General features: G+C 43.3%; 2 protein-coding genes across 2 annotated transcripts; both read right to left on the bottom strand.

The window, feature by feature from the left end:
- Window positions 1–1159: 1159 nt before the first annotated feature.
- LOC131882066 (glutamate receptor ionotropic, NMDA 2B-like) lies at window positions 1160–7133 on the bottom strand. The gene is made up of 17 exons (XM_059229101.1): window positions 6253–7133; window positions 5993–6168; window positions 5716–5918; window positions 5383–5630; window positions 5097–5283; window positions 4633–5001; window positions 4365–4509; window positions 4100–4283; window positions 3462–3571; window positions 3260–3375; window positions 3057–3180; window positions 2825–2991; window positions 2579–2760; window positions 2408–2489; window positions 2186–2342; window positions 1588–2075; window positions 1160–1509 (listed from the first exon to the last, which is right to left on the bottom strand). Exons 1-17 carry the CDS (start codon window positions 6731–6733, stop codon window positions 1476–1478), a joined length of 3453 nt encoding a protein of 1150 aa, XP_059085084.1. The 5' UTR covers window positions 6734–7133; the 3' UTR covers window positions 1160–1475.
- Window positions 7134–8177: 1044 nt separating this feature from the next.
- Window positions 8178–9983, bottom strand: LOC131890368 (histone-lysine N-methyltransferase, H3 lysine-79 specific-like). Its single transcript, XM_059239708.1, has one exon. The coding sequence runs from the start codon at window positions 9981–9983 to the stop codon at window positions 8178–8180; it is 1806 nt and encodes a 601-aa protein (XP_059095691.1).
- Between the last annotated feature and the right edge of the window lie 2971 nt (window positions 9984–12954).

Below are 12954 nucleotides of genomic sequence, written 5' to 3'. Positions count from 1 at the left end.
AAAATGCATTTCTATCCTTGCCTTGATTTTTGTTTAGAAAGGAAAGCCCACGGACAAAAACTACGGACAAAGAAAAAGTTTAGTTTCTATGATTATCGGTAGCTTCATTAACCTCTTGCAGGTACGGTGTATCGAACGAATATCTTGCTGATTGTCAAGATACGGTTCAACCCGAGACTGACCCTTTAGTTCCGGATTAAAAACGATCGACTTTGTGTTCAAATTTCGCTGCATTGATCGTGAACAACAAATTTGGCTCAATTGTGCGATTGAGCTCGTTAATGGTCGCTCAAGAATTTGCATGCTTTTCCTATCATACGAGGAGTATTTGTACCTTATGTAACATTCCAACTTACTAAAGAAAGAAAACGATTCAGTCCAATACCTCCATCGTCAAATAACCAAAAAATAAGAGGTCAATCGAATGGGCCTACAATGCCCGAGTTAGCGTTCGAGTTCACATCGTAAGCGCAAACTCATCGGCCAAATTTGACCTTGAACCTTGTCGCACAACTGATCTGTAAGAACTAGAAAATTTTCAATCATGAACACACCCATGTGTTTTCCACTATGGAGTAGCTTTTGAACTTGTTACGTAACGAGGACAACGAGAAAAGTTGAACGCTTGATGCTGGCATGGCATCTCTTTCTTTTGCATCCCATTGTATCTCGGGGATTTATCCAGCTCTGTACTCCGAACAGTATTGCACTAAAAGGTGAAGAAATTAATGTTTCTTACAATACGTTAATGAAGTTGTCTTTTTGTGCTCATTGTCCTTTAAATTCCCGCTTTTTTCATCCTTATGTTGTTCAACAAGTTCAATTTAATAGTAACTCTAGTCAACCATGTTCATGTTTTTTGCAACCTTAGAGTTCAATTATTGTTGTTTTGTTGCTGACCAAGTGTGCGGTTCAATTGGAACCCTTCATGAACGTCGGAAAATGATTCTTACTTCTAAAATATCCTAAGCATTGCAAAGCTAGCTCATTGAATTTATCCTTTGGTTGGCACATCCTCGGTTTTAGGGGTCACAACCAAAGTAATCAATTCATGTGAAAGAACTCAGATATTATCAACTTGAAAAGGAACGACCAAATTCTCGGAAATTTGATGCCACTTGCCAACACGGCAATGAATGGTGGTCCATTTTTCACAACCTCAAGAATGAAAATATAAGTTTTATTGACGGTCACTTTTAAACATGAGAACAACATCTACCACAGTTAAAAAGTTGACATGAAGAGACATTAAGTTAGTTCAATCGTCTTGAGCATGGGTTCGACTGGGTTCTTGGGGCATGTGTCCCATCATCCTATTCTTGTTTAATCGCCCTCAGACGGAAACGAGGCTGACCACGCCCACTTTGAGAGGCGCCATCTGCATCGAATGGTCAGGCTCATTAAAGTTCGGCTCGCAATGCTGAGCGAGCTAACGACAGCTGGCCTGCGATTCGTGATGCTCCGAGATGAATGCTTTATAGGACTGTCTCCTTGGTCACTACTTGACCCCTGAAGCGGAAAGGGGCATAAAATTGGATTCCTCATCGGATCACCGGTCGTCCGACTAAAGTACAAATTCCAGCTCACCTTAAAGGCTTTAACAGATTTGAATCACTCACGCCCGAGCCCATGCCGATCGAACGGGGTGTGTCAGAAGTACATAAGCTCTCCTGGATGCCATCTTCATCGAGAAACCCCACAGATTCATCTTCGTCGTCTTCTTCGCCTGACATTTGCGATAGTATCAAATCTTCAGCGGTGTCGGTGGCATTGGCCAGACTCTCGGTCGACCTATCATTCTCGAGATTCTTTTTCTGACCTCCGTTCTTCAGACAATCAATGGCCTCAACCTGCTTGATTTGATCCTCGAGATGATTGATTTGAATGAGAGCGTCCTCGAGCTCCTCCTCCAACTGATGGAGAGTGGAAGAGCAGGTCCGACTGCCACAACTGTGTTGCCAATGATGGCCAAATGGAGAAGCTCCATTGATCGAATCGCCATTGATAGCGGTTGAGATTCGTGAGGGTAATCCTTGACTCAGGCTTTTGGATCGTACAAATCGATGGCCTACACTCTGAAATGTGAAATGGGATGAGGGAATGAGGGAATTTTGGTGATGTGTAGTGAGATACAGTAGATGGGTTAAGATGGTTATAAGATCGTTTATCAATGACAATTTCTCACCAAACTGATCAAAGAACAAAGTTGAGCTGTCTTGGGCTTGTCAAGGAGTGAATCTTGAAAATACTTCATGTAGATGTGTTCCAATAGTAACAGAAGCACAGATATGATGGTCCCAATACCCAATAGGAAAAATGCCGAAAGGAACTGGGAAACGGTCCTGAAATGCACATTCGCATAAATACAAAATGAATGAAACGCTGAAATATGAGTCAAATTCCTTACAATGGCTCCGATGCCCGTTTTTCTTGCTCATTGGGTTTGCACATACCACTCATCCAAAATCGGCTCAGCCTTTCCAAATCACCTGGAACAAAGCATACATATATTTTTTTCTTTAGGTTTTGTAGGTTTATTGTAGGTGATAAGTGATAACATATCATTTCTTGAGCTTACCGTTTTCGCGAAGCTCGAGAATCTTTTCATTAAACATGTTTTTGTATTTGGAATGCGAAGGGAAAGCAATCGCATAACCCGTCATGGCCGCCCAAGAACCCACTTGAAGCAGACGACATTCTTCGTCTTGAGAGGCAATGTAATTCAAAACCATACCATCGTATATAAATGCATCCAAGGATCTGAGTAAAAAATGAATTCAATCAGACTCCGTATTTGAAGGAAATAGCCGACAATTTTAGTCACCCGTCTTTGACGGCTTTGATAGCTTTTTTGGTGGTGTTGTAGACAACATTGAAGTGCTTCATGTAATTAAACACTGTCGGATGATGATTTTGAAGTGTCACTTCACTGTACGAATAAGGAATAGTACTATACTTCAGCATGGGCTTTTGACTCAAGGGATTGCTGATCTGTAGATTCAAGCACTTTCTTAAATATGATTATGAAATGACATGGTTGAGACCGAATCACTTACTCGAACATCATCAATGCCTTTAAAGTCGTGGAACTCCTTTCGTGGGATCATGAAAGCGGCCAAATTAGCTGTGTATAAGGCCAAAAAGACCACGGCAAACAAGGCCCACACACTCGACATGAATCTATCAAAAGAATAGAGCCAGGCAAAGCTGATCAAACGCGACCTTTTCTGAAAATGATGTTTTTCGGTGATTTATGTACCTGGCAGTCAAGCCTCGGGGACAATCTTTGTGCACCGATGCCTGGAACAGCACTGACCAAACCAACCAGTAGGTTCGAAATAATGAAAAACGATGCTCAGATTTGGAAGGCACAACCTGCAAGGAAGACCGGAAGCATGAGAGCAATAAAAAAGTGCTGTTTATATGAACTCTTATGTGAATTATTTGATTATGATTCTTGCCTTCATGTCGTAGCCTGATGGCGACAGCCACTCGAAGAAAAAAATTGAAAGAGCTGCGGCTTGAATGGCGACGATGCCCACCAACATCCAAGATGAAGAGTCAAAGGGTTCTGAAAGAAAAAAACCCCATCATACTACAGGATCCAATCACAAGCTTTGAACAGGAAGGGTCCATTAATTTTGAAATTGGAAGTTGGGTCTCTGTCCTCAGGGAATGGAGAAGACAATGTCAAACGAGAAGCGTTCTCAAGATGCAAAAGTGCTTTGATCCCTATTCAAAGGGGTAAGGTGTTAAAGTTAAAAAAGAAAAAGAAGCAGTTCTCAATGAGCCTTTGAATTTTACGTAGTTTTTCAACAATTCAGAAGAAAACTTCCTCCTTCTCCTGAAGTCAAGACGGTCGCAGGTGAATTCCATTCAATTTGCAATCAAGGAAGAGTGAGCAGTAAATAAAGGTCCTTTCACATTTGCTTTTCCCTAAAGTGGCCAAATTGCAGAAAGAGGGAAGCTGAAGGCGATTGCTGGGGATTCAACGTGAGTGAAGGAACATTCTTTGATGGAAGGAAAATGTAGTTAGGAGTTGAGCTTTGTGCAAAGGCGTGATCTGTTATTTGTTCATTCAAGGGGCAAAGTTGCTTACCAAGAAACGCTGTGGGTGAAATGATGCCCGTTCGTTTTGCCACCAAAATGGCGATACCAGCCTCCAAGAATGGAATGGTAAAATCCACCGCGGCCTCGCGTTCAGCGCTTACTTTCAAGGCCGACAAGACCAAATCCGTTTTCTTTTCCACGAGTTCTCGCATGAGACCGTTCCATTTCCCGTTCTAAAATTTGAATGAAACTCAGCGACCCAATACCAAAGATGACTTGAAAAAGTTCTACAATATCAAAAGTCATTGAATTACTTCTAAGGTACCCCATCTCGTATCCGCCACTCGAGTTAAGTCATAGGTAAAGCCCAAGTCATCCTCGAATTTGCGGAGAAGATCAATGCATAAACCCGAGCAACATTTACCAACCGAGCTCATATTTCCATACTCCTTCATTTCTCTAGAAAAAGAAGATAGACAGACATGGAATTTGAATCCGAGGTGCCAACCAACCATTCAACCAACCAACTGGCCAAATGAAGCACACGAAGGAAATGACTGGCTTGAACTAGTATCCACTTACGGTGTGACTGGTACTTCGCAGGGCACTCCGCGATTCATAGAACACTTGGCCGAGATGGGATCCGGATCACTCACAATGATGAAAGGTGGCTCCTCGAGGAAGGTGATGCGGACATGAAATTTCTCCGGGACTCCCTCGGGTGGCAAATGACTCCCGCCAGGCCAAACAATATCCTTGATGTCGAGGCCCTTATTACTATCCCATGTGCCGACCTCATCCCAAAAACCGGCAAAGCTATCGAATTTGGAGCTTGGTTTGAAATTGACTACTCTTAATTCGGCGTAAGCAATGGACCCATCCACTTCGAACATATTTGGGGAATCCATCTTGGAGCGATCATACTCCGGCCTTGACACATTTTGAAGGAATCTACATACGTAGAGTTGTTTAAAAATGTGTGATAGATTCCATGAAATATACTGTATTTCATGCTGAGAACACCGGAATTCCAATCAAGCACTCACTTGTAAAATTGAGTTCCAGTGGCCCACCGATGCTCTCCCGAGTTCCCGCCCCCTTGACAATCGAGAGAAAAATCCAGATCCTTGCGCCCCTTTTCGTGCATGTCCAACACACCCGTGAAAAATACCTCCATGGCCTTTGTCAGGAATGACTCGAGAACTTCTTCCAAGTCAACTTCAAAGTGAACCCCTAAAGGCCGTCAGAAGCAATGGATTACATTGTTGAAACCATTTCAAAGAATTAATTAAGACCATTGATTGGACTCTATGTCGGGATTCGCCTCTTTACCTAGCATACCCACTGGCAAGACTCGACGGTTGAAACTTCGATCACTCGGATTGCCCACAACGGATTGCGTGACCAGCCATAGGTATTTGGAGGAAACTAATCCATATTTGTCGGCCTGTTCCATTAGAATGGAAGCTTCCGCTTGTGTGCAATAAAGGAGGAAGATCCTGGCTTCGCTCTGAGCAATCTCTTTGAAACTCCAGCCATTGGATTCGGTTACTTTGAACATGTCTTGAACGACGTATTTGCTGGAAGAAAATGAATGGATCATCATGTCTTCAAACGTCTACCAACAATGTAGGCGAATCCCTCGCATTTCGTCTTCATGCAGACCTCTTTTTATATTTGCCTTCCGAAATTTGATCTCGCACGGCCTGAACAAAATCGTCATGTCCTGCGATTTCTGACGTGACTATGCCAAATTGCTCCCAACCATATCGATCGAGAATGGACAGCAAAGCTGCAACTTGATGATTGATCCCTGGAGCTAGTTGGAGATGATTGGTTGTGGATTCCGATCCCGAGGCCACACTTCCCTTAAACATCAAAACAATAATACTGAGATCAAGATGATTTCGAAAGGTGCTATCAATCGTTTCAATCAACCTACTTTTTCGATCCCCGTATTATCTGCATTCCAAGCCAGAACAGGGATCCCCAAGAATCCCGCCATTTGTAAGAAATATTGCGATGCAGCCGTAGACCGACCAAACTTCTCCGTGTTTGTGAAATAAATGATGGCAGCTGATCCATTAGAAAAGTGATGGCACAACAAGTTGGTTATATCTAAAATAGCGGGAGTCCAGTAAAGGAAAGGATCAGTGGACTTTGATGAGACTCCCAATGGCAATTGCTTCAAGGTTTCCTTACCTGATGGTGGAGGTGCCACCTCCAGATCACCGAAATTAATGGAATCTGTCTCGTTATCCAATCGGGAACTCCATTCAAATTGGAACTCTTGCTTGATCTTGGCCAAAAGTGAATTCTTCTCATTTCGATAACTAATTTGAGCCATGGCGGATTGGCTGCGACTGATGACCGATTGGTAAAGTCGCTGACGAAAGAAATGCCGAGGCAACACAATGCCAACTCTTAACCAGGGTTTGTAAAGATCATTTTCCACTCCAAGAGTGTTGGAGGAATTGGAGTGAAAATGAGACTCGTGAACATCGTTGTGAGAAGAAATCGAAGGAACCTTGTCAGGACTTTGCGTGGGAAAATGCAAATGAACATGCAAATTTCGATCCGTTTTGGAATGAGTTGATACATCAATACCCCCTCCACGTCTCTTGAAGGCCACTGTGCTTTGCAGCACTATGCACATCTTCAAAATCAGATCCAAGACATTCATGTTGATTGTTACCAAAGCGCACTTCCACGTATTGAGGGCTAGTTTTTGGCAACTCACAAATTCATGCTCCACGTTTAAGTCCTTCAAGCTCACCACAAACAAAGAATTTTACAAAAGCAAAGTTCGCCTAAAGGCTCAAAACAAACAGCTACCTAGTGGAGGCCCATTCAGAGTTCCTGAGATGGCATGCAGCCTCATGCTCCAAGCAATCTAGGGAGAAGAAATGATACCAATCCCTTGTATTGAACAACTGACACTCTTCACTGAGATGCATGGGTCCAAAATATCGTCCGGCCTTTCTTCCTCTTCTCTTAGTGCTCCACTCTCCCCGCATCCGAACCAACCCAGCTACATCCTCAAGTTTCCGACTTGTTCTCAGCCTTCCTCAAAGGACAGAGAAACGGGATGGTGGAAAAAGGGAGGGACGAAGAGAGAAAGACGAGAGAAACGAGCACCCGTCGGACACGGAAATGCCTCTTCCCCAAAACAGGCATGTCCCCGAGTCTTCCGTGGTAAGCTCTTCGCCTGAGTTACCAAGTCTTTTAGAGGTTGGGTTGACAAGCCAGATTGGGTGCTCCCACGGCTCAACCAGAATGAAACGCTTTTGAAGGCCAGATCAACCATTGTCTATTCGGCATAGATAGGTCGCCTTGGGTGCTCCTGCATTCGCACGGGTCAAGGCGGATGTACGGTACCCATTGTCTATTCGGCATAGATAGGTCGCCTTGGGTGCTCCTGCATTCGCACGGGTTTGCCGAGAAAAAGGTTTTTGTAAGGATGGAATAGCGGGTGCTGTCTGTCGTCAGATATCTCAGTTCTGGCTGCAACATTTTTTAATGAAATTGGTCGGTGAATGACTAAATGAATGAAGGGAGGAAGGGAGGAATGAATGAAGGGAGGAATGAAAAGAATGAACAACTGTAATAATCAGGATCTATTGCACTTCACGAAACGAAGGTTGAAAGTAATGCCCATCCCTCTGGAGGGCCCTGAAAGCTTTGACAAAAAGAGTCGCGAAACAGCAAGTACACACAAAACATATAGCTCTTATCTCGGGAATTCAGACCCTAGAAAGTTTTGGACCAAACAATTTGAGGACAAAGGGGAAAAACAGAACAAACTTTTCCAACCTAATGCCTACCCTTTTCTACCTACGTTCAGTAACCTCATTTTTGGACTAATAAGCTGCCAAAAGCCAAATACAGGAAGTACACCTTGATCAATTTGAACTTCAGTGTCATGTTACAAAACTTAACATTTCCTTTATTCCATCTCAATTATTTAACACGTTTAAACTTATACAATACGGTTTTTTTGCTCACGCCATAGCCATTGTGTGAGGCTTAGTTATAATAGGTTCTAAGATCATATCCAAAATTCCCAATGGCAGTGAACGACATCCAAAGCTACCTGAGTACCAACTTTTGCGAATTTCTGGGAACAGCTAAGAGGACGCAACAGATTGCCTCAGCTTTCGCAGCTTGTCCAAAATCTGTTTCTGAAGATTCACTTGACTTTGGTAGGTGGAGAGCAATCTGATATTTACTGAGATCAAATCGTCCAATTGGTTTTCAAAAGTCGGCTGAAAGGATACAACTGGAGACTCTGCCGTAAAATCGCTTTGGATCAATGTTGACGGTGGGGATGAGGGAACAGGAGAAGACGGGGGAGGTGAAGAAGAAACAACAACTGGGCTTGGGGTTGATGCCATGGGTGTAACGGAAGTCGAAGACAAAGGCCTGAGGGGAGCAAAAGTCGGCAAGGATGGGCTTGGGGATTCGATTGGTGCTAAAGAAAGACCTGTCTCTGAAGTCTCCTCATTGTTGGAAAGAGTGGATGTCTCGATTTGTTCATCCACTGAGGGAGATTCGTCTGTGATAATATCTGACGGTCGGTCGGACCCTGCCAAAGTGGTCGTATCTGTGTCAGGCTCTTTCTCGTCACACGCTTCATCATCATCTTCCTCTGAACAAGTTGCAATGGGCTCCTCGACATCCTGGTGAGGCCTCTCTGCCGTGTTAATCACACTTGATCCTCCAATAGCTTGTAGAAAGGTTGGAAAAGGGATTTTTTCGTCATAGTTTTCAGCAATACGCTCTTTCAAACTCGGGCTCGAACTGTATTTAACTGGACGCTTCATGGTACCCGATGGTTTTCGATTGGTTCCTAAATTGGGGTAAACCGTGAGGTACCAATCAGGGAGGGAAGTACTTTCTTCTTCGATATCGCTTTCGGTGTTCACGGTTGATGGCGTTAGAGTTTCACTTTCCAAATCGTTGTTGTTGTTGTTATTGTTGATGTTGTTGTTAGCGTTGTTGTCATCATTATCATCTTGCTGTCTATTTTCTTGAACAGGTTTCGTCTGGTTTTCGCCACTCTGCTGCTGTTCGTTACCTCTTTCGGGAGTCTTGGTCACCTTTGAGCTTTGGGCTTGAGTCCTCTGATTCACAATTACTAAACTCTGATAGCCGTTTCGAACCGGTGCCACTGGCCTTTTTGCTTGAGAGAGAAAGGCCGTCAATCTAGACGGCTTCGGACGATAGAAATTGGTTGATCCCACGAATCGGTTGATCGTTGGCCGTGGTCTTCTCTTGGTTGTGAACGTTTTGATTGTTGTGGCTTGAGGAGGCCTATCATCCGATGCTTCTTTGATCGTTGCTTCCAGTGGATGTTCCTCTTCCTCCTTTTCCAGATCTGGACTGGACTGATCCACCACATTCAAAGAAATGCGGGTTTGCTCTCCGTTACCTTGAACAAGTGAATCATTTTCACTCCCATTCATATTTGTCTCGGGTTCGTCACTTTTGGTCGGCTCGTAAATAGGAGTCGTTGTCCTGGGAATGGCGACATTCACCCGTGGGGGTTTATCGCCTTTACCCGAAAAATACGACCACCATTGCTGGGGTTGGCCAAGTGGTTTCAACTTGACCGGCCTGTCATCCGATTCCGATGACTCGGTTGACGTTTCATTATCTTTCTGGGAAATCATGTCTCCAATAGTGAGGCTATTGAGGGGAACATATCTCCAAAATGTGCTAGTACGAACAGAGGCCGTTGTAGCGGTGGTGGCGCTTGGAACAGACGATGAGGCGGAATCAATAAGGGCCTTACCAGTAGAGGGGCCCAGACCAGAACCTTCTTGCGAGTCCAATTCGCTCAGCTCCACCAAAGGTTGGGCTTGAGGAAACGCTTCACCAACAATCACGGTGCTGAGGAAGAGCAAGGCCAAGAGTGAGTATTGATAACCCATGGCAGTTTGGAAAGTGTTGTGGGGTCAATCTGGGAAGATGTACAAGTACCACCACCGACTGTTTGCTACTGAATGGTTGTTTTGAGGTGTATTCAAACAGTTGTGTTCTGACTGGTCTTGTGATCCAGAAGGAAGAGCACTCTCACCGCTCCAAGTTCTCGTGGTTTTTGTCTGCTGGTCTTCCCAATGGTAATTTGGCACAAAAATGACGATTCTTCGCGGTAAATCGGGCCATTATCTTTTTTTCTTCTCGCCGTGAAAATGACAGAATACGAACTCCTACCGTACGTGCGTCTTCAAGCAACGTTGACGACAAAAAGGCATACACACATGTTGTATGTAGTGAGTGTACTGCATGTAGTAGTAGTAGTAGTAGTAGTAGTAGTAGTAGTAGTACTAGCAGTAGCAGTCTAGTTCACCAAGAAGAAGATCGGCAATTTGCCCCAGGTAATTCGCGTTCTCAACTCCCAGGCGATTTCTTTGACTTGGTCGTCGATGGATGGAGAAAAGAACGAAGGCGACTCGCTCTACTTTGGGAATTGGTTGATGTTGGTGGAGGACACGGCGATGCAACAAAAGTGTGGCTGTTGATGTGGTTGTTGCTGTCATCTCATCTCTGGCACCACACATTAAGGGTAGTGGGTGGTCTTCAACCGTCCGTGCAATAATGAACGATGAATCAGCGTCAAGAAGTCTCGGTTATTCTGAGGCCTCTTTCAGTGGCTCGTCGTCTTGCTTGCTGGCATTGGTCTTGGTGGTAGTAGTGGTGATGGAGGTGTCTATCTTCTCACTTTAAGAGAGAAGGAACGAGGTGAGCTCCGTATGTCGATATGTCGTGGTTTTAGCACGGCTGATGTTCTTCTTTGTCCGACGAAGGGCAGTATTCTAGTTTCTCCAACGGGAGAGCGAATACAATGTCCAAGCACAATAAAGAAGACTCCCGCAGAGAGTGCTTTGTCTACGGGAATAGGTTATCGCCAATGTATGTCAGCGGGTCAAAATAAAATTAGGCAGAGGGATAGTGATTTATCATATCATCGTTATAGCAAAGGTTAAGATACTATATGGGTAATGTAATCCCAGAGAGCACAGTGATCAACTGATCATTTACGTGATGCTTTAGGGATATCACGAATAATATGAAAAATGGATCTTGGAAGTACGCGAGAATTTCGTATACTTGAACTGAAGTTGACACTTAGCACGATCGAAGAACCTGTCAAAAAAATCAAATACTCAACTTCGGTCCAAAATCTGAATCAGGGAGTTTTCGAGGACTGCTCAAGAGTGAAACAATCATAACTGGATTATGATGCCACAAAAAGACTAACCTTCAACGAAAACCGACTGAATCTCTCAATTTTCAGTGTATTTGTAGTAAATCAAAACTTTCCTTTGACTTTCAAATTGAAAATGAGGTAAAAAAAAGGCTTGTGACTTTTGGCATACAGGATGATTATTCTAAAGGTCTCCAACCTCCTTCAATTGTGCTTTAGTGCATAGATCTATAAAAAGTGAATCAATGGTACGTACGTAGTTTCATACACCAACTTGTTGCTAATAGGTGTAATTGGTGACGAATTTCGTAAGGGCGGCTCCCGATAGATTACAATCTAAAACAATCTACTCAGAACATTAATTTAAGGCTGACTATTGCAGAGGTATTTGTGGACATCATAAGGTTTAAACTTGCAGAATTTCCTGAATATCATGAAAGTATTCCTGTATCTAATCGGGTTTCAAACTCATTTTAGCAGTTATTTAATTGATCAAGCACATACCGAGAAAGCAAGTGAGGGATGAGAGAGTCACGAGTGAATCGATGTAGCTAATCGCGGGTTTGCCAAGCCTTTGACATTCTAGAACATGGCGATAAAGTTAACAGGTTCTACGAGACAGCCATCTAAGACATTATTTTTTTTGGTAAAGAGGTTTAATGAGGTTTAATGGTCGAGAAGATATCTTTTTAAGGTTAAATTAGGTTTTCGATTATTTCGGCCGTTTTGGGGCAATCGCTCAACGATTTGTATGACATTGAATATCAAGCTTTCATGAACATGTACAGTACTTAGTGTCATATTGCAAATGATCTAATTCTAACTTAAAGGCGGGAAGAACCCTCCCACCGTTTGCCACCAAAACAATATTTGAAAATGTAATTGAGCTCAGCCTTGACGTCAAAACCAAAATTAAGGGCTTGTTGACGATCATGGAAGTGGGTGAGCCTTTTAGTGTCCATCCTCAAACCGTTGGCTAACGGAGAACTTCATCCAAGAACGGTACAGCAGACCACACTGAAGGCAAATTGTTCCAGGACAACTCCACTCAACGGACAACTCGACCCAGCGGGCAAATCGACCCAATGCCTCATTTGTCCCACTCGAATATTTGTAGCATCTGTCAGGCTTGGACAAAATTTCAACTACCAATCCAGATTAACTCTACATTCAAGGGCTGGCCAGATCTGCCGACTCTCATTCGTTTGTGGATCAGATATGGTATGAATACAAAGTTAAATAAGATAAATAAGGTATTGCCTGGAACTTACAGTTCAACAGAACAACACTTTAGTGCAATGGCAGCTGATGCGAGTTCGTCTTATGGAGAGCGCAAGTCCACGAAAGTCCATGAAGGATTTCCAGATTCCTACCCTGACTTTTTGTTGAGAAATTCAAGATATTAATCTCTGTATCTTGCATATCTGAAGGCAATTGAATTTGAACATAATTCTTACTCTGAAAGGTTTGCTGGCTAGTTTTTTCGATCCTTGAACAACCTTGATTTTTAGGAAACCATTGTTCCCTCGGATATTAGAAAAGAGAGACCGTTACTTTCACGAAATTTCAATAAATTAGATATGATGTGAAACAAATGAAACATAATGGGTGCAACAGATCGAGAAATCAGGGCTGTTTGGTGTTCATCTTTTTAACTATTACTAAAGATTTCGTCAAGTATTTTTCCATCTTTC

Source organism: Tigriopus californicus, chromosome 1, assembly GCF_007210705.1.
Source record: "Tigriopus californicus strain San Diego chromosome 1, Tcal_SD_v2.1, whole genome shotgun sequence".
Taxonomy (NCBI): domain Eukaryota; kingdom Metazoa; phylum Arthropoda; class Copepoda; order Harpacticoida; family Harpacticidae; genus Tigriopus; species Tigriopus californicus.
Note: the sequence above shows the minus strand (reverse complement) of the source record. Positions and strands in the feature narration are given on the sequence as shown.

Coding starts and splice junctions, on each gene's coding strand:
- LOC131882066 (XM_059229101.1), bottom strand. CDS start 6,733: ATGAATGTCTTGGATCTGATTTTGAAGATGTGCATAGTGCTGCAAAGC. Junction 6,169..6,252: donor GGTGGCACCTCCACCATCAG/GTAAGGAAACCT, acceptor CCGCTATTTTAG/ATATAACCAACTTGTTGTGC. Junction 5,919..5,992: donor ATAATACGGGGATCGAAAAA/GTAGGTTGATTG, acceptor TTGATGTTTAAG/GGAAGTGTGGCCTCGGGATC.
- LOC131890368 (XM_059239708.1), bottom strand. CDS start 9,983: ATGGGTTATCAATACTCACTCTTGGCCTTGCTCTTCCTCAGCACCGTG.